Below are 25,687 nucleotides of genomic sequence, written 5' to 3'. Positions count from 1 at the left end.
TACTTGCAACTAAGATGAAACTTCAAACTACTAACATGGGAACTGAGCCTTTTTCTTTTGAATTGTCTTACCTGGGAATATCTTCTTCAATGGTTGCACATCCATAAAGAAACACAATCACCCCAATTACAGAAGATGGGATGAGGAATGATGTATATAATCCCAGCCAAGCAAAATACAGTCCAATTTTTTCTCCAAAATACTTTCTGGAAAAGAAAGTAGAAGACATATTAAGAACATTATATACTTTCCTCATTTCTGTTGGTTCTGAACTTGACAATGAGCCAGCATAAATAAAAAGGAATGGAAGTTACATGAGGAAAGGGGGACCTCAGCACAAGGAATCAACAGCCAGTCTTTTCTGAAATGAATTACATTCCATTGGAATAACATATACACACCTGTCCCTGCTGTTCATGTGAAATAGCTATGAGAAGGAATCCAGCCCTAACAAAAACTAAAAATATTCCATAAATTTTGGCATCTTCACCAGACAAACATGAGTAACACATCATTATTTCATGAGTGCCATACTACTTAACCTTCAGGAAAAAACACACCTTTTGGGACTAGCTTATTTAAACAAAACACAAAGTTATATATTTGAGAAAGTATATGCACATAGATAAGCTAACATAAAACATACTCAAAGAAAAATGACTAGAATAAATTTTATAATATAGTAGTAATGTTTTTAGCTAATGAAATTATAGGTGGCTTTCATTTTCTGTGGGTTTTCTTGTATCTTTCTATATTTTTAACTCTCTACTTTGTTGATGAATTACTTTTATAATTTTTTTAAAAATGACTCATTTTAAAAAGAAAATTTACCAAGTCATATCGTTTTTATCCCCAGCTCATAAAGTTAGTAAAGTATCACACTAAGCTTCTAAAAAGGGTTTTTCCCTGAAGTAAATATTGGTTATGGACACCTGATGAATAAAATACAATCCACAGAGGAGCAGTGTGTCTTATTTTGCAAGAGCCTCTGACATAAATCCAGAAGGGACACAGGAACTCAGCCCACTCTTGGATGAACCATTAAGAATGAAGAGACCATTGAACAAATTCTTTATCCACTACCAGAGGTGCTGCTCCCAGTTAGGATATAGACAATTACAAGAAAATGTAGCTTCTATCCTAACAACAAAAGAAATCTAGATAATCTGTGAAATCAAAACTTTTCTTGAACCCATCAGAGAATGGAGGTTGTGAGGGAACCAGATGAACCAAATTTTAAAGTAAGAGAGAGAAACCTCTCCAAAGAAAGATGGTCAAGTACACAGTTTCACATTTGACACAACAAAGGAGGAAAAAGTAGTCACCATAAGGGTAAGTAAGAAGAAACAGAATTTTTTAAAAAAATTCTGGAATGCTGAGAGTAGGTTAGCATGACAGATTGGAATAAGTGGGAGCTGCAGACACAAGAAGAGTCTGCACTCATTCATAAGATCTTATCTGATGACCACCACATGGTACTTATGAGGAAGACAATGGGCAAGGTAGGAAAATGGAGAGACCTCCTTTAGTTCCACAAGCCAGGAAAGCCCACCCATCTCCCAGGACCTTCTCCCATTCAAATCAAAAGATTTAAGCACCAAGTCTGCTGCTAGGGGAGGGCAGAAGGGAGACCCCTCTGTGGCAAAGGAGACTGAGAGCTCAAGGGTAGAAAAGGAACAATGAGAACAAATTCTCCAAAGCATGTGGGGATAGCATCCCATTGCTGAAGGGACTTGAAATCTGTAGTACCGTGAAGGTGACTCCAGCAATGACAAAATCCAGGCCCAGCTCATCCTCCGACTGCACTAACTCCACTCACCTCACTAACAGCCTGACAGAAGAGACCTAAGCACATTTGCAGGGGTAAACACCATTTACTTCAGTTTCCACTGCCCTTTCATGTGCAATGTCCAGAACTCAATTAAAAATATTGAGACACTTCCCCATGTATATTTTTGGATCCTTTGCTGTAAATTAATTGATCATCATGCATGGGTTTATTTTTGGGTTCTATTTTGTTCCATTGATTTACCTACCACACCATCTTGTACTATAGTTTGAAATCAGAAAGTATGATGCCTTTAGATTCGTTCTTCTTTTTCAATATTGCTTTAGCTATTTTGGGTCTTTTGTTTTCCATACAAATTTTAGGGTTGTTTGTTAGACTTTTGAGAGAAATGTCATTGGAATTTTGATGGGGATTATACTGAATTTGGAGATCACTTTGGGTAACAGGGACATTTTAGCAATATTAATGCTTCCAATTCATGCACAAAGAATGTTTTTCCATTTATTTGTGTGCCCATCAATTTCTTTCATCAATATTTTACAGTCTTCAGTGTAAAGCTCTTTCACTTCCTTGGTTAAATTTATTCCTATGTATTTTATTATTTTTGATGCAATTTTAGATGAGATCATTTTCTTTATTTCATTTTCAAGTAGTTCATTGTTAGAACTATGAACTATAGAAATGCAATAGAGTTTTGTAAATTAATTTTGTATCATGCAACTTTGCTAAATTTATTAGTGTCAATCACTTTTTGACGGAGTATTTGGAGTTTTCTGTATCTAATATGATGTCATCTATAAATAGAAACTATTTTGTTTCTTTCTTCCTGATTTGCATACATTTATTTCTTTTTCTTTCCTAATTACTCTGACTGGGGCTTTTGTACTGTGTTGAACAGAAGTGGCAGGAGTGGGCATCCTTGTCTTGTTCCTGATCTTAGAGGAAATGCTTTAAGCTTTTCACTGTTGTGGGTGATATTTGCAATGGGCTTGTCCTGTATGGCCTTTGTTGTGTTGAGGTTCATTCCCTCTGCACCCACTTTGTTGAATGTTTTTAACATAAACAAATGTTGAATTGTGTCAGTAGTTGCTTTTTCTGCAACTATCAAGATGATTATATGATTTTCATCTTTCATTTTGTTAATGTGGTGTCTCACATGGATTGATTTGTGAATGTGGAACCATCCTTGCATCCCAGAAATAAATCCCACTTGATCATAGTGTAAAATAAAAAACTGAGACACATAAAAAATAATAAATCCATATTTATTGTCAAGAAATAAAGAAAACAACAAAACTAAAGTTGACCTAGACGTCAAAATTATCAGAGACTTTAAAATAATTAAAGTTAATGTGTTAAGGAAGAATTTCATGCAAAAGATGAACAACATGTGTGAGAAAACTGGGAATTTCCAGAGACAGAAATGCAAAAATGTGAAATTGAAATGCTAGAAAATAAACAACAAATTATGTCAGATATGAAAATGTCTAAATTAAAGTGCCTGTTATTAACAAGAGACTAAACACAGCCAAAGACTCAATACACTTGAATGTAAGTCAATAAATAATATACAAACTAAGACACAAAGAGAAAAAAAGAGTAAAAAACAGAAAAAAATCTAGCAATCAACAGCTGTAGGACAATATCAAAGCATCTGTCATATATGTCATTGAAGTCCCAGAAGAATAAAGAGAAACAGGAGTGAAGAAATATTTGAATGGATCATAGCTGAACATTTTCCAAAATTAATCAAAATTATCAAAACACAGATCCAAGAACTCCAGAGAACCCTAAGCAGTATTAATACAAAAACAAAAATAAAACCCACATAACTAAACACATCATAATCAAACTTTTGAAAACCAAAGGTAGAAAGGAAGACTCTTTAATTCACCTGGGGTGGCAATGGTGGAGAAGTATGGGAAGGGGGAAATGAAGAAGGGAGGATACAATACACCAAGGAACAAAGGGAAATCTACAGCCAGGAGCCAGGTGGGAAACAAAGTGACTGAGGAAGGCCAAGCGTGACAAACCATAGCTTCTCCAGTAGAGGAATGAAGAGCTCAGGTCCATCTTCGGGGAGCAGTAACTACTCAGCTCCAGCAGCCCAGGGTGACACATGGAGAAATGGGACAAATATTGCCAGATCCCACAATTTTCCAAGAAAATTTAGAAATCTGTATTTCTCCTAATTTTTCAGTGATGGCCACTAATTTGACTGAAATACAAATGTGCAAGCCAAAGAAAGAACATTCAAGGGCTGGACAATGACCAGGGGCTATTAGTTGGTACCCTTTGTGCTGTAACAGGTTCAGAGAGCAAAGGCTCTGGAATGTGAAGAGCTGGGAATGAATCTGGCCTCTGCTGTTTCCTAACTTGGGAAAGTTTCTCAACTTCTTTCAGCTTCATTGTTTTTATTTTAAAATATGTTAATGTGAAAATTAAATGAGCAAGGTATATGAGGACATAGTAAGCAGGTAATTAACTACTGTTGACTATATTATTCTGAAAATTCATGTGATCCACTATATTAAAATGAAGAACTTCTGTTCATCAAATGAAACTACTGAGTGAAAAGACTATCAGCAGCAACAACAACAACAACAAATATTAGCAACAGAATAAGAGAAAATATTTGCATACATATACCCAACAATGGACTTGTATCCACAATACAAAAAGAATTATTCAAATAGAAAAATGAGCAAAAGACTTGAAGGGACCCTTCATAAAAAAAGATACCCAATAAACATATTGACCAATAAACATAAAAAAAGGTGCTCAACCTCCCTAATCATCAGATTGCCAGATAAACGCAAATGAAATCATGATGCAATACCTCTATACATTCATGAGAATGGCAAAAATGAAAAAGGAAAAATACCAAGTGTTAGCCAAATGTGGAGAAACCAGAAGGCTCACGTGGTGCTGGTAGGATGTGTACAAATTGAGCCACTTTGGAAAAAGTGCTTAACAGTATCTACTACAACTGAGCTTGGGCTTCCCCTGTGATCCAACAACTCTACTCCTGAGTATACACCCAATAGGAAAGAATATATGTGCACCCAAAGACACATACAAGAATATTACAACAGCACTATTTATAATAGCCTCAAAATAGGGACTACCCAAATGCCTGTAAACAATAGAATGGGTAAACATGTTGTGATATACTTGCCCAAGCAGAATGAATAAGTTACAGGAACACACAACAACAGTATGGACAAATCTCACAAATACAATGTTGAACAAAAGAAGTCAGACACTAAAGAATGTATATACTGTGTTATTCTATTTATATAAAGTTCAAAACCAAAATAACTGTACTAGAAGTCCAGATAGTAGTTAGCCTTAGAAAGGAAGTGACTAGAAGGGAGTGTGGTAGGGGGTGGGGAGCCCTTTGGTGTGCTAATGATGTTTTTCTTTGATCTGAGTACTGGTCATTATGGGAGTGTTCACTTCACAAAAATTCAGCAAGCTGTATACTTATTATATATATACCTTAATATATATATATAAAATACTTTGAGGGTAGGAGGAGGAGATGGCTGGGGTGGGAGGAGTGGTGGGGGTAAAATGGAGATAAGTGTACTTGAACAACAATAAAAAATAAATAAAAATAAATAAATAAAATGGTTTTAAAAAGATACCACATGTCCTATAAGCTGCAGGCCAACAGAATTCCTGGAGATCACCTTGTCCATTCTCTTGCCTTCAAGCCAGACAGCATTTAATCCACATCAGACATAGCCATCTTTCAGGTGCAGTCTGTCAACAGACCTGAAGGGCATTTTTCACCTGAATTAAGTACAAAGGCCAGGCTAACAAAAGACAAGGCTTTGAGAACACAGCAGCCAGCCCTGAAATGCAAGGCTGGCATCTGACAAGCAGCCCAGGGCAGTGATGGAGGCCGAAGGATGTCTGCACCATTTCCAAGTGATCCGATCAGAAGTTGAGCAAGAGATAATTAGTATGGAGCCGATGTGCCAGAGGACATGTTCCAGGGGAGGCAGTCCTGTCAGCTGGAGAAGGAAACTTCAGCTCCCAGCTCCTGCCAAGACCACATCACCTTCCCTTCTGATCTCATAAAAAGCTGTCAGGCTTTCCTGGCCCCTCAGGAGGAGGTGGATTAAAGGCAAAAAGATTCAGGTGCCCTCAGCAGCATTATGGGCAGGTGCCCAAAGAGAAAGTGCTGAGCCTTTAATTAAAGTTCACAATGGTTGTTCTCTGAAAGACAGCCTGGAATTTCCCAGCTACAGAAGAAGCCAGGCAAGTCAGCCAAGGCCTCTCCTTGGTGAAACCATGAGATGGAGCCAATGTGGGTTAAATATTCAGTCAACTCAAGACTCAAGCTCCCTGTCAGAATGGTCTCTCCTATCTCAAGGATGTCCCCACCAATATTCCCTTTACAAGGTAGTATCCAGCTAAGGATGAAGTGTATGCATCCTTATGACAGAAGAGGAGAGGGAGCTTCCAACCCAAAGTCCATCCCCTGGGAAATCCCTAGGTTAAACCTTGGAGCCTGGCACAGGTCAAAACTCTAATTTCATTTTCTCCTGATGTCTCCCATTTTGGCTTGGCTCCAACTCATTGGCCCCTATGTTCCTCATAGGTACCACATCTGCACCCACCTCCAGGCTTTTGCTGTAGCTGTGCCCTCTGCCTGGAGCACCCCTTCCTCAGAGCTGACACTTTTTCAGCCACTGTTCCCACATAGCCTCCTCAGAAAGGCATTCTTTAAACACGCCACCCCAAACACCACCTAACCTCTCACCTTGCTTTATTTTTCTTCCTAACACTTCTCATTACCTAACATTGTTTTCTAAATGTATTGGTGTGTTAGTCCATCTCTGCTAGAATGTAAGCTTCATGAGAGCAGACACCTTTTCTGATCTACCCACTACTGTTTCCTTAGTGCCTAGAATATGCCTAGGACATAGTAGTAGCTCAATAAGCCTTCATTTAACAAATGACTAGATCCTCACAATAACCTCAATAGGGGGGTTACTAGGCCTATCCCTCGTCTGTGCAGGGTTAGCAGGTGGAGCACAGCTCAGAGAAATTGAGTAACTTGTGTAAAGTCTCTCAGCTAACAAGATAAAATCTGGAGTCCAATCCAGGGCAGCTGGATTTCAAGACTATACTTTACCTATGACATGCGTCTCTTTGGTCACAGGGTAGATGATAAAGCAGACTTGAGCCTTCAGGTTTGCAAAGTATTGTGATTTATTTTCTACTTTAATAAAAGAAAAAAAAGAACCCTAAGGATCATCTAAAGTGAAATTCTCCACTCAGTGCATTTACAAAGCCCTCTAACGCCCAGGAGAGCATTCACATCAGAAAAGGCAGTGATGGCATGTGCTCCAATGTCTATTTGTTAAGTACACAGAACATACAATGATTATTTAGACGATTTCTGTTTACTAATGAGCAGTGCGAGAGCTTCCAAGTGCACAGCAGACGGTAATTAGAGACACATGCCCATGGCTAGTTCCCCAGTCATTTATCACCTAGTGGTTTGGGCCATTTTACGTTGTTTTCATTTTCATTCTCAAATATTGTTTGGGTTGTTTTTTTAAAACATGACCAATCTTTAAATAAAGATGGAAACATAAGGAACACTGATGGTGAAATATAGCATGTTGATGTAGATCATAAACACGGCAAGGAAGAACTCAGTAAATTTGTGTCAATGACATTTACATAGACCCATAAAATGCATACAACTGATCAAAATTATTATATGACATATAGAGACATGTCATTACCAAAACCAATGTTAAAGTAGGGAGAGCTGTTATATCCAATTATATCCAACTGGTTTTTTATTGGGAGTTAAAGACTGTCCCCAACTGCCATGTGTAATCTGCAGAAAAAGCCTCGCAATCGCAGCCTTAAACTTTCTCTCTTAGCTCATTAAGGAATGAAGGATAAACATTAGATAATAAACCAGCTAAATTTCTCACTTAAAATGCAAATATACCAAATGTCAAGTCATAAAAGTGTTTTTTTTCTATTTTGAAGCTGTAACATGATGATAAATTTTAATCTAATTTTTTTATATATTAGTTCCCAAACCAAAGATGACATATTCTGCTACTTAAAAGTGTTATTTGTTGGAACATTTTTTCTTGGATAATTTAATGTAATAACGTACAGTGTGGGCCCCCTTTGTTACAAAGGAAAGGATAAACTCGTCTTTGTGTGTGAAGAATTGAAAGTGTAAGGTGGGGAGTGGGTGTGGCAGGGGAGAGTAATGGGGGGAAATGGGGACAACTGTAACCGAACAACAATAAAAATTTTTTTAAAGATTGCAATAAACTTTATAGTACAATATTCATTCATATTTACTTAAAATCATTTCTTCATCATTTTCCACATAATATTGGCTTAACAATTCCTAAGGGAGTTCGGGGGGATTAAACACATGCTGCCATGAAGGTGGCTTGGGCAGGGCTGCAGACCCACTCTGCACCTGGCTCCACCAGGTCTGCGCCCCAACAGGGTGGCCTCAGTGGGTTGCATCAACCAGCCCCCCTAGCTCTCTGTCTACTAGGTTGGCCAATGGCAGCAGGAAATGGAAGGGTGGTGGAACAAAGACCATGGGGCACTGATTTGCCATAGGTGTCTGGCTGCAAAGCCCTCGGTTGGCAGTGGGGGGCACAGCTCCTGTCAGAGGCCTCCATGCACAGCAGCTTCAGCACCACTCTCTCTGGGTTCTGTAACCACAGCACCCTCTTACCCCTTGGGGCCTAAAGGTGCTACCAACTCCTCACTGTTGCTGATCTCTCAGGTGTTCCTATACTTTCTGGATTTCCCTTCATCCTTAATTACCAACTTGAGTGTGTTCCCTCTTTCCTAAACAACACAAGTCAAGGAGGGAAGTGAAAGGATTTAGACGTTTCTGATGTTACAATCCTCTCATTTTACAGATTAGGGAACTGAGGCTGAAGGACATTACCAGACTTGGCCAAAATCATTGCCAACAACTTGGCAGAGCCACAAGTAGAGACCAGAGCTTAATGTGGAAAAAATAAAGCCCATACATCGTAAGATTGTTCAGAGTTGTACGAGCTACTATACAGTCAATTGCTTGAAGCAGCACTTAGCACATAGTAAAAACACAGAAATGCTAGTTATCATCATCATCATCATTATATGCTAATTCCCAATCCAGTTAAGAAAAAAGGGGATATAGACTTAAAAATATATAATCCTTCTAGCATAAGTATTCTAAAATTAATTTTATTATATGGAAAAACTAAAGCCACCTTCAGTATGATGAGAAAGAGTGTCCAGGTTCATGACGTGATGAGAGAACAAGGCGAGTTCGGCCCCCCTGTGCCGCCTTAGCCAGGTGCCCAGTTCAGCAAACAGCTTGCACAGCTGTCACAGAATGACCCTGCGTCAAGGTCCCCCAGCAAGTAGGTGTCACTGCTGAATGAAAATGACCTCTCACTGAGCTACAAATATCCACTGAGACGGCAAAAGGAAAAGTGTTTTTAAAATTCCACAATAGCACACGTTACTCTGGCTTCCCTATTCCAGTTTCCAAAAAGAAAAGAGACCAGAGATTAGAATAAGAAGAAGTTAAAGAACTGTTTTGGTTTTCTAAGTACAGGTCAGACACTTCTCCAAGGAAGACATACAGAAGGTCCAGAGACATATGAAAGGATGCTCAGCATCACTAGCCATCAGAGAGATGCAAATTAAAACCACAATGAGATACCCCTTCATCCCAGTGAGAACAGCCATCATAAACAAATCAACAAACAAGTGTTGCAGAGGATGTGGAGAAAAGACAACCCTAGTGCACTGTTGGTGGGAATGAAGACTAGTGCAGCCACTGTGGAAAACAGTATGAAATTTTCTCAGAAAACTAAAAATGGATCTGCCTTTTGACTCAGCAATTCCACTGCTTGGATTATATCCTAAGAACCCTGAAACACCAATCCAAAAGACCCTATGCACCCCAATGTTCATAGCAGCACAATTTATAATAGCCAACTGCTGGAAGCAACCTAAGTGCCCATCAGTAAATGAACGGATCAAAAAACTGTGGTACATTTACACAATGGAATTCTATGCAGCAGAAAGAAAGAAGGAGCCCCTACCCTTTGCAACAGCATGGGTGGAACTGGACAGCATTATGCTAAGTAAAATAAGCCAGGGAGTAAAAGACAAATGCTATATGATCTAACACTTAAGTGGAACCTAATCAACAAAACAAAGCAAGCAAAATATAACCAGAGATGTTGAAATTAAGGACAAATGGACAGTAACCAGAGGGGAAGTGGAGGGGATAATAGCGGGGGGCGGGGAGGGGAAGGGTTTTCAGGAACAACTATAAAGGACACATGGACAAAACCAAGGGGGAATGGGATCAGGGGAGGGAGGTAGGGATGGCTGGGGTGGGGGGGAGTGGGGAGGGGAATGCAGACAACTATACTTGAACAACAATAAAAAAAGATTACGCAAAAAAAAAAAGATAAATTACAACAATTTTTTTTTAAAAGATGCCAGAGAGAGAAAGAAGGAGAGGAGAGTCAGATTTAGGTGCAATTTTAGAGTAGAGAGTTTGGGGCTGAGGCAGGGAGACATTGGAGGCATTTGGGCAGACAGGTGAAGAAGAACCTTAGGGCTCTCTGCTTGGTGCTGCATGACTGGCATCCCTGTGCTGCCTCCTCTAAAGACTGCAAAAAGGAATAAAACCACTACTCAGTGCTTCTGTGGAGTGGGACTTTTGCTCCTTTTGGATGTGTAACTAATCAGTCAGTAGCCCAGTTTTCTTTGCATTACATGTCAAACAGACCAAATTCATTCTCCAGTGTGTCACGGATATGCCTCTGCAGATTTGAATAATGAATCACTGCCACATAACGACACCAATTAAAAACTTTGCAACTCTATTTTAAACATCACTATTCAGAGAGTTAGCCAGAGTAGTTTTAATATGCAAATAATCTGTATTACAGCATACACTTTTATCTAAAAAAGCATAAGGAATGACTTTTTGATCTAACAAGGGTCAAAATAAAAAAAAAATGTAATGAATAAAGCTACAGTTAATAGTCAAAGTACAAAAAAAGAAAAAAAAAGGAAAGGAAAGGAAAGGAAAGGAAAGGAAAGGAAAGGAAAGGAAAAGAAAAGAAAAGAAAAGAAAAGAAAAGAAAAGAAAAGAAAAGAAAAGGGAAGAGAAAAGAAAAGGACTGTTTTGGCTTTGCTATTCCTTAATGTATGTAGGACAGAAGAATTATTCAGCAGTTTTTTTCAATATTCTCAAGAGGAAGAAAGACCAGCACTGTGACATGCAACAATCCTGCCAAAAAAGTTGTATTTTATATTGAAAGGTTGATGAAGAAATGTCTTGATACACAGCATAGCTTTTACTGAAAGCTCATGCATACTGCTCGTGTTGGTATTTTTGAAGAACGTCTGATGCCGTGGTAGAACCTCCAGGGAAAGTGAATTAGAACCCAGCCCTCCCAAGCTGTGCCCGCTCTTCACTGAGACACAGGCCATGCCCACCCTGAGCTCTGCAGCCCCTGTTTCTTTCTCGGTGTTCACCCATGTGAAATCTCAACTGGGCCCTGGTTCTTTTTCTTTCAAATTCCTGATGCATTTCTCACCTTAAAATAACCCTGTTTGTTTTGTTGCTGGGCATGCACCTTTTTTGGTGACTTTTCTTATCCCCACTCTGCTCCCTTCTCATTCATTCACCAAGGAAGGGACAAAAAAGAATGTTTGTTGAGCACCTATGTGGCTCTTGACATACATAGATGGTTTAATCACTACCCCATGAGTTAGGAATTATTTCCCCAATTTGCATAGAAAAAAAAAGGCCTCAAAGAAGTTAAATCCCAAGCCGAGGTCCACATTCAGTTAGCAACATATTTGAATTTCCAACCAAAGTCTATCTTGAGAGACCAATCCCTTCCACTGCCCCCCTGTTTTGCCAATTCCAAATCCTTTCTTTCCACTGCTACTCGTACCACCCTCGTCTACCACTACACTCTGACTAATGCATAAGAGAATACAGATAATTGTATATAGTGCACACATACACACAGAGAAAAATAAATCCTACAAAATAGGAATAATCTCCATTGTCTCACCTTGACCCAAAAGGTCACTATGTGCCCATGTGAGTCATGTTAAAAATTAGAGAAGAATAAAAATGAAAAACTTGCAAATTGTTTTTCCAACTATTAAGCATTAGCCTGAGCACCATAAATCTTTTCTTTAGGAGTTAGTCAGAATAGTTTTCTCCCTCTACTCTCTCCACAGTGGACCCCGTTTGCCTCTGAGAATGTCCCCTCCCTTAAGTGCAGCCTTTGGTGGGGTGAGCAGTAAATGATATAGTAAGGAACTGCGGAGCATGAGCTCAATGCTTTGGCATAAAAGTAGGTTGAAAACTTGTCGAAGCTAACATCTAAACCATATTTTCACATATCCTGACTGAGGGTAAAGATGCTTAGGCTGTCTGTCCAAGGCCACATTGGAGACTATCAATCTTCCTCAAGCCCCTCCCATCTCTCCAACCAGCAATGAGCACTGTTGGCAGATATATGTCTTCATACCTCACCTGTTACATTCCATTAATTAGTTTCTTTGCATTGTACTGCTGCTCTATTATTATGATCAAGCATCCTGACAAATCCGCACAGCACTTTATAGTGCATAAAGTACCTTCACACACCCTACCCATTCCAGTCCTCTCCACCACTCTTTGGAAAAGAGAGGTCACAAATTTAAACAACTGGCCCAGAACCAAGCAGCTATGACAGAGGTTGCTGGGACTGATGCTATGCCTTTTGCCACAATTGCCTGAACTCATTCAGCTCTACTCTCTTATTAAGTGGTTGTGTCTTGTCTCCCCAGCCTTACTGCAAACATCTCAAGGGCTTATATATCTTTTTCCTCCCCACCTGGGTGTTATATAAGGTTCTGCCCTTTCCCAGCACATGATGAATCCTTGTTGAATGTATGAATGACAGACATGTGAAATGAGCACCTCTGTGTGTCAGGTAATGGTAAGTAGAAGAAAGAAAGCTTCAGGTGATTTGCATGGAAGCTACTCAGGAATGAAACCATCCGAGGCAGCCCCAGTGTCTTTGAGCAGGCTCCTGATTCCCTGGAGTAATGCACATGTGGGGCTCCCCACCATGAGCTTTCTCCCAGCATTTTCTAACTTAAGACCTAGAGAAAGAGGGGCTTCCTAGAGGTTTCCTTGAGCTTATATGCCCTCTTGGTCCCAGTGCCTTCTTCTTACTGGTACACCAATGTAGAATCCTAGCAGAACTTAAGGTTTAAATCAAAGGTTACATGTTTTCAGACCACTGGCAGAGATCCTGAGCTATATGAGTACAGAACAATATTATAACCTGAAGGACCACTCCAAATTTGAAGACAGATGCTCCTGAACATGGCAGGCCCCAAATAATTCAGCTCCCAGATCTTAGGGAAAGGCCATAAATCCCTTATCCAAACCTCCCGCAAAGTTCATTCACAACCCTGGACATGTGATAGCAAATGTATGAAGGATACATGTCTCTTTAAAATACACACAAAAAGAATGGAGTCAAAAGAAAGGAAATGAGCTTCAAAATAATCAGATGTGAAAGCTTGCATGAGCTTGGAGAAAATAAACAAGCCATCAGAGTTAAGGAGTTCACAGGAGTCACTTAGCTGTCACTTGGGGCACCAACCAAGAATTCTCAGGATTGCAGATGATAAAACAAACGGTCTCTAGATGGGGTATGAGGCCATGGTAGCAATTATCAGCTAAGACTACCAACTACCAAGGCTCCAGAGAGAAGTAAAGATTCAATCATGTGTCTTTCACCTCATGCTGAGGATGCAGGAAGGAGACAAGGTCTCAGAGATGAAAGCAGCAAGGAAGAGCATAAGAGAAGAAAGCCATGTCCCCATGTGAACTTGAATCTCTCAGAACCTGGCACGTGGCAGCATGGACTGAGAAGATGAAGAGACCAATGTGGGACTTATAATAATATCTCCTAAGTCATCCAAAGGCTCTTTCCCAACAAATGCTTTCTTATTATTTCAGGGTAAATGCATCGCAAACACATGGATTTGATTGTATTTCCCTACCCCCATCTTCCTCTCCGCATGCCAGAAAAACACATACAGATTTCAAAATGAAAAGGAAAAAAACTAAAGAACAGCCAGGGACCAAAATGCGTAGTATGGTTTTAAGCAAGCTTCGAACATGTTAGGAAAATAATTGTCTCTGGTCAACAGATCCAAGTGGCCATGGCACCCATCCCTGTCATTAACACTGACAGCTAGGAAAGTAACTGCAATTAGTGGGAGCGGACATGTGGTATGACAGTGGGGACAAGGAAGAAATGGCCCCCAAATGTCTGACACCTCCATGGGTGTCATTATTTCCCTACAGTTTCAACAGCAATGTGTAGGGGTGAATCGACTTCTGTCCTCAGACTATATCAAAGGGTTGGTGTCCAGCTGTTGTCCATCTACACTGGAAAAAGAACAAAACAGTTCAAATAGAGTGGAGGGAATGTAATTTCAACATCAAAAGGAATGGCCGTTGTAATTTACTCTTACAACAACGCATATTAATTGCGTGTCTATAAATCACTCTTCTTACAAATATTTACTGAGGGTCTACGCTAATAAGGGCTGTATCATGTGCCAGACACTAAGATGAATGATGTTCAACTATTATTCCAACCCTTACAACAACAGCACCACAAAGTGGGTATTATTAACCCCAATTTACAGGTGAGGACTGAGGCACAGAGAAGTTAGATGATCTTCCCCAGATCATAAAGCTAAGAAATGGTGGAAATGTGGAGCAAACTCCAGTTTATTCAATTCCATTTTTTTATTTTGTTTTTAATTTCAGCTAAGTTCTGAAGGGGATTCTTCATGCCTGCCCATCAAAACTTCACATCATTTTATGTTGAATAAATGTTAAGTGAATGGACAAATGAGCATAAATGATGGGTTTTACCACCAATGTTCTCATAGCATATTTCATCAATTTAAAGTATTAATGACATAAATGTGTATCTTACAGTCAGTAGACTCTAAGAATCAATAAAATATGATCATCTCAAACCAAGAACAGCTCCACATGAAAGTGTAATAAACAATATGGGACAGTGAGATGCTGTGATTTGTAAGATTATATATATAGTCATTTAGTTGACTGAAATACACTTCTCAAATGTAACTGGCCTTCATCCATAGTTCCTGGCTCACAGCTCCCAAGCCCATGGAATTTCTTAACTAAAGAGAGTAGCAATGGTGTCTCTTAGTATGTTAATGAGGTGACTTTTGGACATCACTGAAGGGAGGGTATTGGTTGTCATTATAGCCAACCAAGTGGTTAAAGAATTGAAACTTTCAGTCTCACCCCCTGAGTTCCGGGGAGGAGAGAAGGGCTTGAGGTTGAATTAATCACCAATGGCCAATAACTTTGTTACTCATGACCACATAATGAAGTCTCCATAAAAACCCCCAAGGACAACTCATTGGTCCTTTTCAGAGGGCTCCCACATTGGGAACAACAACACTTCCATCCACATGGCACTATGCTGGGCCCCAGGCTCCACAAAAACAGAGGGCCCTTTGTTCAAAACCTGCTCTCTACATTTTTTCATCTGCCTATTGATTCACCTCCTTTAATATCATTTGTAATAAGTCAGTAATCATGTAAGTAAAATGTTTTTCTGAGCTCTTGAGCTGCTCTAGCAAATTAATAGAACCCAAGGGAGGGGTCATAGGAACCTCTAATTTGTAGCCAGTCGGTCAGACACACAGGTAACAACCTAGCTTACAACTGGCATCTGAAGTGGAGGGCAGTCTCATGGTACTGAGTCTTTTCCCTGTGGAATCTGATTCTATCTTTTTTTTTTCCTTACTGTTATTTTTTTAATTAAGTTTTTTTAAATATATTTTATTGATTATGCTATTACAGTTGTCCCATTTCCCCCCTTCTCTCCCCTCCCCCCTGTACCCCCCTCCCGCCCACTTTTCCCCCCTTTAGTTCATGTCCATGTGTCATACTTGTGAGTTCTTTAGTTTCTACATTTCCGGTACTATTCTTGCCCTCCCCCTATCTATTTTCAACCTACATTCTATGCTACTTATTCTCTATACCTTTTCCCCCTCTCTCCTCCTCCCACCCCCCTGCTGCTAACCCTCCGTGTGTCCTCCATTTCTGTGGCTCTGTTCCTGTTCTAATTGTTTACTTAGTTTCTATTGGTTTTGCTTTAGGTGTGGTTGTTAATATTTGTGAGTTTGCTGTCCTTTTACTATACATGTCTTTTCTTTATCTTCTTTTCTTAGATAAGTCCCTTTAGCATTTCATAAAATAAGGGCTTGGTGATGATGAACTCCTTTAACTTGACCTTACCTGAGAAGCACTTTATCTGCCCTTCCATTCTAAATGAAAGCTTTGCTGGATAGAGCAATCTGGGATGTAGGTCCTTGTCTTTCATGACTTGGAATATTTCTTTCCAGCCCCTTCTTGCCTGTAAGATCTCTTGAGAAATCAGCTGACAGTCTGATGGGAACTCCTTTGTAGGTGACTGTCCCCTTATCTCTTGCTGCTTCTAGGATTCTCTCCTTCGTTTTTACCTTGGCTAATGTAATTATGATGTGCCTTGGTGTGTTTCTTCTTGGGTCCAACTTCTTTGGGGCTCTCTGAGCTTCTTGGATTTCTTGGAAGACTGTTCCCTTTGCCAGATTGGGGAAGTTCTCCTTTATTATTTGTTCAAATATGTGCTCAATCTGTTGCTTTTCCCCTTCCAATTCTGGTACCCCTATAATTCGGATATTGGAACGTTTAAAGGTGTCTTGGATGCTATTAATCTTTTCCTCAATTTTTTGAATTCTTATTTCATCATGCTTTCCTGCTTGGTTGATTCTATCTTCCTTCTGGTCCACTGTATTGTTTTGAGACTCATATTCCTTCCTTTCACTATTGGCTCTCCTCCTCATATCTTCCTGCATCTCTTTTATGGTAACCTGCATCCTTTCATCTAGATTTCGCCCAAAGTCTACCAGTTCCGTGAGCTTTCTGATCACCAGTGTTTTGAACTGCACGTCTGATAGATTGGCTAATTCTTGGTCGCTCAAAAGGATGAGTCCTGGGGGACTGATCTGCTCTGTTGAAAACATATTTTTTTCTCCTGTCTCTCCTTTTCTTTTTTTTTTTTTTTCCGGTCTGGTTGCTCTTGTTACGGTGGGGGGCGGAGCCTTAGGTGCTCACCTGTCGCTAGATTGTGACGTTATATATGGGGGTGGGGTGGGAGCAGGACGGGAGAAAACAATGGCAATAGTTCCGTTCTCCTGGACTCAGACCCTTGTCTGGGCTTCTGGGCCGAGAGTTCTGCCATGGTCCACAGTCGCTACCCCTCTGGGTCTGCCAGCCGCAGCTTGCATACTCAGGGATCACCGCTGCCTTCTTGCGCCCCCGGATGGCTTTTGCGCCGAGTTCGCGCCAAACTTTCCCCTGACCACCGCGCGCCGCCAACCGGAGCCGGCCCCGCGCCTGCCAGCTCGTCTTCTCCTACCAGTCCAGATGAACGCGTCTACTTCAGCTTCTTGGCTGCCCAACTTCCATTCAGATAAATCCTCTGCCAGATCTGGGTGTTATTCTGTCTGTAAATTATTGTTGTAAATTATTGTTTTTCTAATCTTGGTTGTACGAGGAAGTACAGTGCGTCCACCTATTCCTCCATCTTGCCGGAAGTCCCTGATTCTATCTTAAGGTAGATAGTGTCAGAGCTGAGCTGAATTTGCAGATACCCTACCGGTGTTGGAATTGGGAGTGGGAACTCCTTCAGACAGTGACTGTCAAGTGCCTTATAAGGTGAGTGTCACAGTCCAGACAGAGCAGTCCAAAAACAGTGAAAACACCTCTTAGATTTATAGAACAACTGATAAATCAGAGTGCTGATAGAATTTGATGATGGTGGGGAATGGTCATTTGAGGCCTCGCTCTTAGCAGAGTTCTTGAAGGGTTCCTTAAAAGCAGGGGCCTCATTTGACTCTTTCTTGTTCCCCAAGTCCCCAGTTCTGCATTAAGCAAGAAATAAATGGTGGTATCTCCCCTCTGGAAGTATCAAAATGGATAGGAAAGCCCAACTTTCTAGTGATTCCTGTCCAGAGACACAAGCCTCTGTCTCAGATGGCCTCTGAAGAGCCCTCCTAGATCCAGGACTCTATATGTAAAATAAGAAACCTGATTGGTTGCCAATTTGAATAATTATGGAAACTTACTGTGCATTGACAGTATCAAATCAAGTACTCATTCAACAAGATTTTCTTTACTCCCATCTCTCTATCCAAGCTTCCTTCTCCCACTTCCACATTTTTGCTCCCTTCCCCCACCCCCATATACACACACACAGTCATTTACAAGTACAATAATCTATCTTCTCTATTCTCAATTTAAATAATAATAAAAAGCCTACTCTCCTCAGAAAGTACTCTGGTTTTAAAGAATAGGGACCAAGCAGAGCCTTTAAAAAGGAGTTTCTCCAATTCTTCTTCCTCCAAGATGTTGTCTCAATAAGTACAATAATCCAAAAACAATTCCTGCATGCTGAAAGCAATGGGTAAAAATCTGATAAACAGGATATTCACACCATCTCAAAGACACCCCTCATAAATTTCTTAATAATTACAAAAGAAAACCAGTAACCCCCAGTGAAGGAACCTAGCAGACACCACCATAGCACGGTGATCACAGCTAACATTGCCATAAAAGGGGCCCACAGCCAGAATGGGCCTCCTGTTGTGATGTGTTGAAGAGGATGCACATCACATATGTAGGATTCCTACTAAAAATACATAATCTGAATCCCAACAGGAGGTGACATCAGGCAAACCCAAAGTGAGAGACCTTTGTCAAAATGATCCTTTTCAAAAATGTCAATAGCACAAAACACAAGATTACAAATTAAAGGAGACTAAAGAAGTATACCAACTATAAATTGAACTATAGGACATTATTGGGACAATGGAAATTTCAATATGAATTGTCAAGTAAATAGATAATGATATAACAGCAATGTTAAATTTCCTGGTTTTGAAAATCACACTGTAAGAAAAAAATCCTTGTTTTTAGAAAACATGCAGTTTTTAGGGGTAAAGAGGCATGACGTCTGCCACATTCTCTTAAACGGCTTAGTAATAATAATATATTCATATGAATAGAAAGAGGGAATGAGAGAGAAAATGTGGCAAAAAAATATGAGCAATTAAATCAGAGTGTCAACAATGGGGAGTTCTTTATATTATGTTTTAAATTATTCTGTCATTTTGAAATTATTCCAAATAAAAAGTAAAACACAAATAAAATCAGTTTCTCCTCATTTTACAGCAGTCATTTAGCCCAGGCCCTGGACCCTCAGCAGCAGCGTCTGATTTCTTAGGCTCCAAAAGGCTTCATAGAAGAAAATGGAGAAATGTCTGTTAGCAGGCCCTACCTGTCAACATGTTCAGTCCTTCCTTTGATTTTAGTGGAGACTACAAGTGAACAAAGTGATCGCTGGAACTCATTATCTGCGCACAAAACAATTAGTGCGACAACTGCAGAAAGTTAATACCCATTTACGTGGCTCCAAGATGATCCTTCCCTTGTAAACACGCCAGCAGTGAACTACAGCCAAACCCACTCTCAGCCCGCAGGAACTGTGAGTCTTAAATCAAAGTTACAAGGCAGGGAGGGCAGTAGAGGCTGTGCACATTCTGAAGGAGGCTCTGAAAACAAGAATAAAGACGTTCCTGGAAGCCGTTTTGGAAGGGGAAAAGGAAACCTTGAAGATTTCGTGAGATATTGGAATAGGTTGCAAGGGAGAGGCCAAAGGCATCCTTTCCTGGACATCTTTAAAAGAAGAAGAAACCGTCTAGGAAAATGTTGCAATGTGTGGAATTGACTTTAAAATACTTCATCACACAAAGTGTGAGAGGATGCGTCTTATTTGACTGAAGCTACGAGGCAGGTGCCAGGCAAGGCGGCCCAGGTGTTCAGCTGGTGCTCTATTCAAAAAGCCCTTGATCACAGGTGGCATTTCTGCTTTCCTTGTCTCTATCAACAAGCCCAGCTTGGTAAATTAGCATAGAGTGTCAGAAATGGATTTTCATAAGTAAAAATAATGGCCTGTTGAATCACGTAACAAATGTTAGAAAAGGGCTCTCATTTGGTGAAACTGGAAGAGTTCAAATAATGTGGAATGGCTAGACATATGTCCGACATACTCCCTTGCCTATAGATATCCATGGAGGCCTATGCCCCATGTTCTAGGGATGATGTCTTTGGCTAAACCCCTAAATGTCCCCATGTCCAGCCCAGTCTCTGGATTCTGTTTCCCTGATACTAGTTCTAAGGGTGACAGAGCTCTATCTCTAGAAGTGAGATTTTTCCCTGGAGTGAATCTTTCATGCAAGGAGATGACCAGAGAATATAAAAGAACAGTAAGGTGGGACATCCTGAAACAGGTCTTATGAACAATTTCTTTGTTCACACTTGCCACTAATTTCCAAACTTCTCCAGAGGCTAACTATGTCTATGAAGAAAGAATTGTGCATGACTGAATCGGCTGAGGCTGGCTCACACAGACGAAGGAAGGGCGATCCTGCAGTGACGGAGGGGCAGGAGGCAAGATGAGCCTTTCTTTGTGTTAATGATCTGTAGCTTAATTCCACTGTGGTCTGAAAATACATGCCATATGACCTCGATTCTTAAGAATCACTGAAACTTGTTTTATGAGCTAGAATATGGTCTAGCTCAGTAAATGGTCCATGCGCACATAAAAATAAAGTGTCTGCTGCAGTTTAGCTGCAGTGTTCTATAAACACCAATTAGGGCAAGTTCATTCCCAGTGTTGCTGAAGTCTACCGTACCCCTACTGATTGTTTATATGTTCTATCGATTACTGAGAGTTGAAATTGCCAAATATAATTGTGGATTTGTCTATTTCTCCTTCCTGTTTTGTCTGTTGTTGCTCCATGTATTTTAAAGCTCTGTTATCAGATGCACACAATCCCAAATAGGATGGCTGCATTTTCTTAATGAGTTGTTCCCTGTATCAGTATAAACATTATCTGTATTTCTGATCACATCCGTTGCCCTAATACCTCCTCTGTCTGATATTAATAGAGCCACTTCTGCTTTCTTTTGATTAGTGTTTACATAGTGCATCTCTTTCCACCCTTTTACTTTTATCAGTGCCTTTATATTTAAATGATGCTTCTAGTAGGCAGCACATAGTCAGGTATTACTTTGTATCCAATCTAATAATTTATACCTTAATTTTGATGTGTAGGCTATTTATACTTAATGTAATCGCCAAATATAGTAAGGTTTAGGTCCATCATCTTGCTATTTTATTTTGTACTTGTTCAGAGCAACTATAGGGATGGTGTTGTTCTTTCAGGGACTCTCTGACTACTGTTTAATGACTGAAAACTGCTATTACATACATCTTAACTAGTTGAGAGTTGTTTATGGCAGAAAACAACTAGTCCTACACCAGCTACTCCATCATGAGCATATGCGGAAGTAGGAAATGTGTGTTTAAAAGGTTTCTCAGGTGAGTCTGGCGTGCTGCTAGAATTGCTTTAATCAAGGGTCACAAGTTTAAGTGGGTAGGGTAAAGGCCATAGTGAAATGCAAGTGCTGGATATAAGACAATAAGGAGTGTTGGAAGCTATGGGGAACTAGAGATCACAGGTTCCAACTGTTTTCAATGTTTTCAAAACATCTTTTGGACCACGTTTAAAAGAAAGGTCTACTGGCTGATATCTTCCCTGGGGCCACCAACTTGCAACATCTATGAATCTTCTCGAGTGTCAATATATCTCCTAAAATGAGGCACCCAGAATTGAGCACCGTCTTCCATGGTGGACTGACCACTCAAGAGTGGTGACACCATAATTACCCACAAGCCGTACCTCATGAGTTCATTACTCCAGTGTAAGACATAGTCATGTTTGCCAATAAACCGAGAGCTCGTATTTAGCTGTGGTCTACTCGCCCCCTTCCCCTGTCCCATCTGTCTCACACACGTGCCTGCCAAATCAAATTCTCTTGGTCCTGAAGTGCTATTGACCTGACTTTACATTTACCACTATTAAATTTCACCTTGTTGGTTTTGGCTCAGGGTTCCTTCTTGTCAAGAACATTTTGAATCCTGGTTCTGTTATCTTTCAAGGTAACTACTTTATCCACTTGTGTACCAATGAAAGATCTGAAGTATGCTTCCCATCCTCGAGGACCCAGAACTAGTGAGTAGACCCCATGATAACAGCCGGTTGACTGATGCTGGCTAAGCAGTCCTGCCTTTGTTCCCCATAATCTTTCCCCTCAGGAGAACAGAAAATAGAAGGAGAGGAAGCCCAAACAAATAAATCCAGCTCTTAGAGAATATCATGGCGAAACGCCAGGGTGATGGGGAATTTGCTATCTGCATAGATTTTGTATAAATGTTCCCATGAATACAGCTGCCATTCATTACCACAGGTAACAGATAATGTTGAAAATGGAGAAGACAGGGCCACCCTAGAGCAAGGCTGTGAGTCATTACTCCTATTTAGCTTTCATTCAGAAGCCCCAGCTCCCCAGCTAATTTGTGATGCGGCCTTGGGCTACAAGTCAGTCTTCCCTGAGCTTCAGTTTGCTCATCTGAAGACTCCCTCTACAAGGACCCAGAAGAAACTTTGCTCAGGGGAGACAACTCACTTGCCCACCATGGCACCCTCTTTCCCACTAGAGACCCAGACTACGGCCCACTTCCACAAGGCATTGCTTTGCCCTGGCTAATCCATACTCCTGGGAAAAGTGACTAGGGGAACTTTCTCTATCCCTCCAATAACATTCTTCAAGTCTGACTTTACCAGTTTCCTTCTTAAAATCCTTCCACAGCCCTTGAGCTAAGTATTTCAGGCCGGCTTCATGATCTGATGCCTGCCTAATGTTTTTGCCTTCCATCCCACCTTACCCTCATATATAGTCTTAATTCCAGCCATACTCAGCTTCTTGCAATCCCAAATGACTGCCGTGTTCAGCACTTCATGCCTTAATTCATGCTATTCTCTGTGCCTGAAATGCTCATCTCCCGCCTCTTTCCCCATCTGACATCCTCTTTTTAAAAAATTCTTTTAAAATCCTTATCTGAGGACATTTTTTTCATTGCTTTTAGAGAGAGGGGGAAGGAAAGAGGGAAGGAGAGAGGAAGGGAGAGAGAGAAACACTGAAGCAAAAGACATGCATCGACTGGTTGCCTCCTGTATACACCTGGACAGGGGATCATAGGCGCCTTGACTGGGAATGACCACACAACCCAGCTATGTGCCCTGACCAGGAATCAAACCCCCAAACGTTTGACTACAGGATGATACTCCAACAAACTGAGCCACACAGGCCAGGGCTAACGTCAAGTCTTTATTCAAATGCTGCTCTGTCATTGCATCTTCCAAGAGGTCTCCTCTGACTGATTCAGGAGCCCTCTTTTGTCCCACCTAGGGCCCACTATGAATGTTCTGTACAAACATTCATCTCCCATCTATAGTATTTGCTGAGTTATTTTTTTTCCAAGTTGACTATAAGCTCCTTGAGGGGCAGGACATTTTCATCACCACTGCCTGGGATGGTTCCTGCCACAGTAGTGGTGCTTCTTGAATCATCAAGTATTCTGAATGTGGACTGAATCAATGAGCAAGTCACAGCCTGTGGGAGGCTGCAGGCTGAGTCCTCATCACAGCATCCTGAGCTCAGGCCCAGGCCCAGGCTCCTGGGGCTCTGTGTCACAGCAGGAATCTAAATGTCAGACTCATGGTGCAATTCTCCAGGCCATTCACTCAGCTCTCCACCCTCTTTCTAAGCAAGACAAGTTCAATGGAAGAAAGACTAGGAAATCTCTTCTCTCTCCTCTCACAACTGTCTCACAACCAAGGAGGAGCCACACTCCCAGATGTGCTGGCCAAGAGAGGTGCTCTGATGCCTGGAATCCACAAAGTCGGGGAAGCCTCCTGGAAAAACATCAATTGGAAAATCCATCCGCTGCCAGCCCTCACCAGGCCTCTCTCCTGCCAAGCTTGTTCACTGCTTGAAGTCTATGACCCACTAGTTGTTTACGTTCCTAACCCTGAGTTCAAGGGCATCTGCAATTTAATTTGAACCATGAATAGATGGGGCTGTTCTCTGTTAGAGTTCCAAGAGCATAAACAACCTTCCAGGCTGAACTCTGTGTGGCATTCCCCAGCACCACCCCTACTCTGGGCCTAAAAATACTTCTATCACTTTCCAAGATCACCTTTAGCAGGCCCAGATGGGATGACTTGCCCCCAAGTCTGCAGTCACTAGGAACAGACAGATACAGAGTAGCTGAGATGGATGGGTAAGGAAAGGAGATGGGAGGGAAAAGAATAAAGCCTGAGGGTTAATGGTGGAGGGAAAAGGAGAAAGTTTGAGGAAACCAGAGTTTTAGAGGAAGATGCACATAGCTGTGAAAACTGGAGATAAATACCTTGGGCCCTGGAAGGTACAGGGAGGGCTGAGGAGGCAGCCTCAGGGGGCCATGCTCCAAATGAATGGTGACCAGAGTTGGCAGGGCATACTACCCCCTACCCCTCCAACCACAAAAGGAGAAAGAAGAAAAGTGGGGAAAGTGTGACCTCAGCCCAGGACTCTGAGAATGAAAGACCAACACCAAGAGGGTAACGGATAGCAAAGAGAACTCTGATCAAGGGACACAGGACTGGGCATGTTCCCAGCTCATTCACTATGGGAAGCCCACTTTGTATCTCACCCATCCACACTGGTCACTGGGCCTGCTGGTTGGCTCACTGGAAATGATTGTCACCTTTCACAGACAGAGCACTGCTCTGCCTGCCTCTCTGCCCTATGTCACATTCATCACCCTCTGTCTACCTGTAGGTGACACACCATTGATTCATATTACTGTGCAGATGTGCAGATAAGAGCCCCAGTTACCATAGAGAGCAAAGCCCTGAGGGCAGCATCCCATGGCAACAAGGCAGAGGGGCCCGTCCAGTCCTCTTACACATATATGCAGACATATGCATGGGCCCACTAACATACACACATAATTCCCTTACACCAGCCCCACTGGGACAACTCCAAGTCATTTGGAGCACCAGTCCCCAGGCTGAGCCTCCAGACCTTCCCCTATAGTCAGTGGCCTTCATGCCAGGCCCCTGCCATGCAGCTGCCATCAGTGCTCCAGGCCAGAGGCCCCTGAGATGCCACACAGACTTTTCCACTTGTCCAGACCTTCTTAAGTGCCTCTGACATACACCATGTGTCCTAACAGGAAAACACACACTCATCAACTCTACAAAATGCTCCAGATGTGATCAAAGCCGGAGAGGCAAAAGAGAACAGAGATGGGGCTGTTCAGGAAGGGGGAGAGGAAAAGAGAAATCCAATATGTTGGGGTAGGTGGGGGTGGGGGTGTCCCAGGTGGTGGTGAGTCCAATAGACAAAGTCCAGAATTGGGGTCCAGGCTCCTGGGTTCCAATCCCTAGTTCAACTTGTGTCCTTGTGAGACCTTGGGTCTTTCCCCCAGACTGGCTTCAGGCTTGAGATTCTATCCTATAGTCTAGAAAGTTGACCTTGGAAGGGATATTATAGACCACCTGGCCCAATCCCCCTATTGTTAGGTGAAGAAGGTAGCAGGTAAGTCAGCCTTCCCAGAGCATCATCCCCTATCTCTAATCCCACACATACTTCTACCTCCCAGCTCACCTCTCTGTATTAAATGTCAGCAACTTATAGCAACACAGATTAAACATTCCTTATTTAGAAGTGGCCTTGGACATAACACTTCTGTCCCTCTGCCTCATTAATTCTGTTAGAAGATTTTGACTCCTTTTTTA

At 41.3% G+C, this 25,687-nt stretch overlaps 1 protein-coding gene across 7 annotated transcripts in view; it reads right to left on the bottom strand.

Annotated features, from left to right (window-relative positions):
• ANO2 (anoctamin 2) overlaps positions 1-25,687 on the bottom strand; it is a 318,934-nt gene that overhangs the window by 155,784 nt on the left and 137,463 nt on the right. For all 7 annotated transcript variants that reach the window (XM_036019420.1, XM_036019422.1, XM_036019421.1 and 4 more), the window contains one exon: positions 72-206. In XM_036019420.1, coding sequence (XP_035875313.1) covers positions 72-206 — 135 coding nt within the window. The remainder of the gene's footprint in view (positions 1-71; positions 207-25,687) is intronic.

Source organism: Phyllostomus discolor, chromosome 2 (genome assembly GCF_004126475.2).
Source record: "Phyllostomus discolor isolate MPI-MPIP mPhyDis1 chromosome 2, mPhyDis1.pri.v3, whole genome shotgun sequence".
NCBI lineage: Eukaryota > Metazoa > Chordata > Mammalia > Chiroptera > Phyllostomidae > Phyllostomus > Phyllostomus discolor.
This window is presented reverse-complemented; position numbering and strand designations above follow the sequence as displayed.